At 66.6% G+C, this 5,740-nt stretch overlaps 1 protein-coding gene across 1 annotated transcript in view; it reads right to left on the reverse strand.

The window, feature by feature from the left end:
- The window catches only part of Sh3tc1 (SH3 domain and tetratricopeptide repeats 1), a 30,628-nt gene that overhangs the window by 13,060 nt on the left and 11,828 nt on the right, over nt 1–5,740 (reverse strand). The window contains exons 8-12 of the mRNA XM_013023966.1: nt 4,380–4,456; nt 3,560–3,755; nt 2,675–2,808; nt 2,191–2,229; nt 2–1,067 (exon numbers count right to left, since the gene is read on the reverse strand). Coding sequence (XP_012879420.1) covers nt 2–1,067; nt 2,191–2,229; nt 2,675–2,808; nt 3,560–3,755; nt 4,380–4,456 — 1,512 coding nt within the window. The remainder of the gene's footprint in view (nt 1; nt 1,068–2,190; nt 2,230–2,674; nt 2,809–3,559; nt 3,756–4,379; nt 4,457–5,740) is intronic.

A 5,740-nucleotide genomic window follows, 5' to 3' on the forward strand; every position in this document is an offset into this window, starting at 1 on the left:
GGCTGCGGTGGCCAGTGCCTGCCGGAGGTAGTGGGCGGCCTGGGCGGGGGGTCCAGAGTCTGCCCTCCTCGGGCCGGGCAGCCCGGGCGCGTTGTGGAGGACCAGCTGCGCACTCCGCAGACAGCCGGCCAGCGAGGCCCCGCTCCAGGGTGAGGCCGCCCGGACGCAGCTCAGCGCCAGGTGGGGCAGGCACTTGCGGCCGTAGATGTCCGCCAGCAGCAGGTGGCAGTCGGTGGGCCAGGAGGCGGCCCCGGGGGGCGGCATGGGCAGCAGCAGCAGCAGCCTCTCCAGGTAGGGCAGGGCCTCGTGGGCCTGCTTGAGGCGGGCATGGTGCTTGGCCAGCAGGAAGCAGGCCCGGGCCTCGGCCTGCGGACTCCGGGTGCAGATGGCCCTGCGGAGGGCATACCGGAGGAGCTCGGCCTCCGCCTCCGTGCTGGCCGTGGGGCCGGGGGTCCCCAGGAGCAGGGCCGCGGCCTTGGGAACCACCTGGACCCCCTTCTGCCTGTTCTTCTGCTTCAGGTAAATGGCGGCCAGGTGGGTGTACACGGCCACGGTCAGGGAGAGGTCCCCGAAGCTGTGTCCAAGGGCCCCCAGCGCCTCCTCGAGGTACACCCGGGCCTGGGACAGTTTGAGCCTCCGGGCGCACAGCCGGCCCAGCAGGAAGCAGAGCCTGGCCAGGGCCATGCCCAGACCGGCTTTCTTGGCCGCCGCCCGGGCCTGCGCCAGGCGCTCAGCCAGTGCGTCCTCGTCCGCAGAGCCGCAGAGCGCCTCGCTGAGCCACGGAAGCGAGGCCCCGCACAGGCCGCGGGAGCACGCCCGGTGCCCCGGTGCGTTCAGCACCCGCAGTGGGGAGCCCGGAGCATCCACGTCTTCCCAGTCGGCTTCTGCATCCAGGCAGAAGGGGGGCTCCTCGGGCTCCGGCGCACTCACACCGCGGGGCCAGGCCTGGGGGTCCCAGGAGGCTGGCTCCTCTGGACATGGCGGGCAGGATTTGCACTGTTCTAGAACATGCTTGATCGTCTGCAGAGTCTCGCACGGCTCTAAGTCCACGTGAGGAAGCTGTGTTTCTGAAAGTCACCAAAACGCTTGGTTAGACTCCAGTCTGTCTCTGGGCCCTAACTCTGGAGTGTACGAGGCTAAAAGTGGGTCCTCGGTCATCCCAACGCCGGAGAGGATGCCCGGAGCCAGCATTCACTCCTGCCATCCCAGCTACTCAGGAGGCAGGGAGCTGAGGATCACAGTTTGAAGTCAGCCTAGGTAGGGAAATCTGTGAGACTCTTATCTTCAATTCACTACCAAGAAAGCCAGAAGTGGAGCTGTGGCTCAAGTGGCAGAGTGCTCACCTTGAGAAAAACAGCTCAGAGACAGTGCCCAGGCCTTGAGTTCAAGCCCCAGGACTGGCACATATGCACGCACGCACGCACGCGCACACACGCACGTGCGCACACACACACACACACGCACGCGCACACACACACCACAGTCGTTCAGTGTCACATTCACGACCTGACAGCACCAGGCCGGCTTGCCCATCCCTGTTTCTCCTGGGTCCTGCCAGACCGGCTGCCAGCTGCCTTCCCTCCTGGGCAGCTGGAAGAGACCGCAGGGCCTTTGCTCAGGGGCCTGGGCAGAGCCAGCCCCTACCCATCCTCACCTAACCCTGGCTGCGGGGCTCCAAAGAGCCCAGGGGCCGACTCCCTGCAATCTCCAGAACATACCCCCCCCGCTCCTCCCCCCCGCCCCCCCCCCCGCCTCCCAGGACTGCGTGGGCTCGGGCCTGGATGGCTCCATTTGCAGGGAAACCCCGGGGCCCTGGGCTGCTCACATCCCCGGGGCCTGGCCTGCAGATGCTCCAGGGCGGGGAGCAAGTGGGGAGGCAGGGGGTCAAGGAGGGTCCCTGCCGGGAGAGGGGCCTCTTCTACAGCCACAGGCCCTGGCCGCCGCTGCCTGCAGATCTTGAGGCCCAGCCTGGACCGAGGACCAGGAAGGGACCCTCAGCCGTGAGCCACGGGAGCTGGCCACTCATCGGGAGAGGTGGGGGTGTCTCAGACCCCCCCAGATGCCGCCCCAGCCTCCCCCACACCACACCCACCCAGCAGAGAAGAACGTCACCGTCCTCAGTCCACCGTGCCCGGCGCGGCGCCCTGCCCCGCCTCCGTCCCCAAAGCCTAGACGTGGGGCGGTGCCCACCTGCTGCCTCGGGCTGCTCCCACGCGGTATCCAGCCGGTCTGAGGGGGGAGGGGAGAGAGCGGTCACCCTGCGGCTGGCGGCAGGGGCTCTCTGATCAGCACCCATCAGGGGGAAGTGGCGTGGGGGCCAGAGAACCTGCGGCTTCCCGGTCTCCAGGCTGGGACAGAGCACAGTGGTCTGCGGCCGCCCCCAAAGGCCCCATCCTCCTCCCCCTCCCCCCGAGGCAGGGCCATGCTCTCCCGAGGGGTGCCCCGGACCCCCACATCTCCAAGAGATCTGCATCAGGTCCCACAGACCTGGGATGAAGCCCCCCCCACTGTGTGCCCTCCCCCTCCAGGGCTGGTACCTCCCCAGCCTTGGCTTCCACCTCCTTGAAATGACCACAAATCATCCCCAGAAAGCTGTCCTCGGTGGTCAGTGCGGGGTGCCCTCCCTGAGGTCCTGGGGGGGGTGAAGGGGCCACCACGAGCCCTCGGCACCCACCCAGGCTGTACACGGTGCCCACGTCTGTGCCAGACATCCTGCTCAGCAGCCTCCGCGCATCCTCCTCAGAAAAGTGGCCCTGGGTGCCGAAGAAGGCCCGGTCCTCCTCGCTCAGGAACACCGCGCTCTCCCACCTGGAGAAACAGCGGCTCTGCTCACAGCCCTCATTCCGCAGCACCACACACCTACAATGCCAGCTCCTCAGGAGGCTGAGATCGAGGACTGAGGCTTGAGGCCTCTGCGTGGGCAGACAAATCCTAGAAACTGTCTTCAATAAACCAGCAAAAAGCTGGAAATGAAGCTGTGGCTCGAGTGGTAGACTGCCAGCTGTGAGCAAAAAAAAGCTATAGGACAGTGCCCAAACCCTGAGTTCAAGCCCCAGAGCTGGCACAAAAAGAGAAAGAGAGTAACAAAAGAGGGCGGGAGGGAGGGAGAGGGACAGACGGACACAGAGATGGGGACACAGGGACGCAGAGACACAGGGACACGAAGACAGGGACATGGGGACACAGACAGGGACCCAGGGACACAGACGGGGACACGGGGACAGGGACTGTGGCATGGGTGGGCAGCTGAGGAGCCTGAGCCGGCAGTGGCTGGCAGAGGCAGGAAGAGCCTCGCACGATGCAGGGGGCCTGTGGTCAGCGGTCAGCGGTTACCGTGACCCTGACATCTGGCCCCAAGTGTCAAGGAAGCGACGTGGGCGTGGCCAGCCCCCTGCGGCCCCCTGGAGGACATGGGGGTCCACGTGGGGCAGAGCTGGGCACCAGGGACCAGGCAGGCAGCACAGGCTGCAGGGGAGGCAGGAAGGAGCCTCTTGGACAGCCTCCCGTGCAGCTGGAGGGAGACGGGTCCGGGGGGGGGCGGGGAAGGGGGCTCACTCACCCCGATGTGGGTTCCTGCATGCGCACCAGACCGGCTGGCACGAAGCCCACCTGGCCGCTGGCCACGTGCCGGCCCACGCACCAGGGCAGGCCCGGCACCCGGGCACCCAGGACCTCGATGACGTCGCCGCTGTGGAAGGACACCTCCTCGGGGCCTGCGCCCTGGTGGTCGGCCACAGCGGAGGCCAGGCCAAGCCCTGGGGAAGGAGGCTCGCGTCGGCCGTGAGGCCCGCCCGGGGACAACCGGACGGCTCCATTTTGGCCAGTAGCGGGCAGAGGGACTGGCCCACTGTGTGGTCCCCAGAGACCCACGGGTGTTTGTAACCCTAGGCTAAAGACGGGAAACTGAGGTAACTCAACTCTGGTGGCAGGACTCTCCTCATGCAGCTCCAGGCCCAAATCCCCCTGCCTCTGGCAGGGCTCTGAGTCCGTGCCGTAGGCCCCAGGAGGCCAGCCAGAAAAGACAAAGGGTGGGGTCACCGTGGGGCTGGCCTCCAGCCTCCCGCCTCCACCAGAGGCTAGGCACGGGGCGGGCCGGAGCCTCTACCTGCGCCCAGCAGTTTCCAACAGAGCCCAGTCCTGCTGGCCAGGGCCTCCGGGTGGGGGAAGGGGGTGAGCAAGGGGCGGGAGGGTGCCGTCCACCCCAGAGTAGTGACCAGAGCTCCGTCGGGCTTCCTGAATGTTGGGCCCAGGGCCTCCTGGCCTCCATCCTCACCCCTGAGCCCGGAGGAGACCCCAGCCTCCCACTCTGCCTCTAGGAAGGCTCAGCTGGCCAGACACCTCCCCATACCCCCGGGGAAGGAAGGCCAACAGACACATACCCACGCACGGGACGCTGGGCGCCGGGGGGCCACAGGCAGCGTCATCGGCGGGGTCCCAGGGGACCCGCAGAGCCCACCTGGGGAGACAGAGGCCTGCGCTGCGGGGGTCAGGTCCAGGCAGGGGGCTGCTGTGCAGGGACTGGCCTACATGGGGCCAGCACCGCCCCACACACGCACATGTGCACCACACACACACACCCCGCCCAGGTGTGCGGCCTCCACACCAGAGTGCCAGCCTCTGCCTCACACACTGTCCTCTCCCTCTCCTTAACCCGCACCCCCGTGTGTCTTCAGAGTGTCTGTCCCTACTTCCTTCTGGAAAGTTCTCAGCCCAGCAGGATTTGCAGGACTTGAGGCAGTGGGGCCCAGGAGCCCTGATTCTAATCCTGGTCCTGCTGTCTTCTCCGTGCTGTGGGACCGCCATTGCTCCAGGCCTCCGCTGCCTCAAGTAGAAAACAAGATGGCTGGGGCTGGGAAGGTGGCTCAGTGGTAGAGTGCTTGCCTTGCATGCATGAGGCCCTGGGTTCGATTCCTCAGCACCACATAAGCAGAAAAAAAAAGCCGGAAGTGGCGCTGTGGTTCAAGTGGTAGAGCACTAGCCTTGAGCTGAAGAGCTGAGGGACAGCGCCCAGGCCCAGAGTTCAGGCCCCACAACCGGACACCCCCCCAAAGATACCCCCCCCGAAAAAAGAAAAAGAAAACAAGACGGCCGGAGGGGGCGCTGGACAGCCCCCGGCCTCAGGGCTGGTGAAGGGAGGGTGTTGCCTGCTCCTGGCTGGAGCGTCCAGGACAATCTCCGCCCAGAGCAGAGCCTCAGCGGCTGAGGGTTCTCTGCCTTGGCTTCCAGGAAGCTCCCAGTGGTTTACGCTCCACGCCCAGCCAGCGAACAGAGTGCGCGTGTTAGCCTTTGGTCCTGCCCCTAGGCTTCATTCCTGCAGCCTTCAGTGTGGGCCTCCTGGCTGTGAGGACGGAGGCCACGGGGCAGCACAACAAAACCGCTCACCGAGCCCTCCCGTGCCCAGCAAACCCAGCACGGCCCTGCCAGCCCAATGCCCTAGGCCACCAGGCAGGAGGCTGTGAGGCAGAGAGGAAGACTGACCGCAAAGGCCACACAGCAAGGAAGCTGCAGAAGGGACCCGAGCCTCCACCAGCTCTAGGGAAACTGGGACCTGGGGCAAAACAGAGGCCTGTGGGGGTGGGTGGGGAGGCCGGGCCTGTGAGGACAGGGTGGCAAGGCCGGCCATGGGACAGGGTGGGGAGGCCAGGCCTGTGAGGACAGGGCAGCAAGGCTGGCCATGAGGACAGGGTGTGGAGGCCGGCCGTGGGGACGGGAGACGGGGGGGGGGGGGGGGCCTGTGGGG

The sequence above is a fragment of the Dipodomys ordii genome, unplaced genomic scaffold, assembly GCF_000151885.1.
Source record: "Dipodomys ordii isolate 6190 unplaced genomic scaffold, Dord_2.0 Scaffold71, whole genome shotgun sequence".
Lineage (NCBI taxonomy): Eukaryota > Metazoa > Chordata > Mammalia > Rodentia > Heteromyidae > Dipodomys > Dipodomys ordii.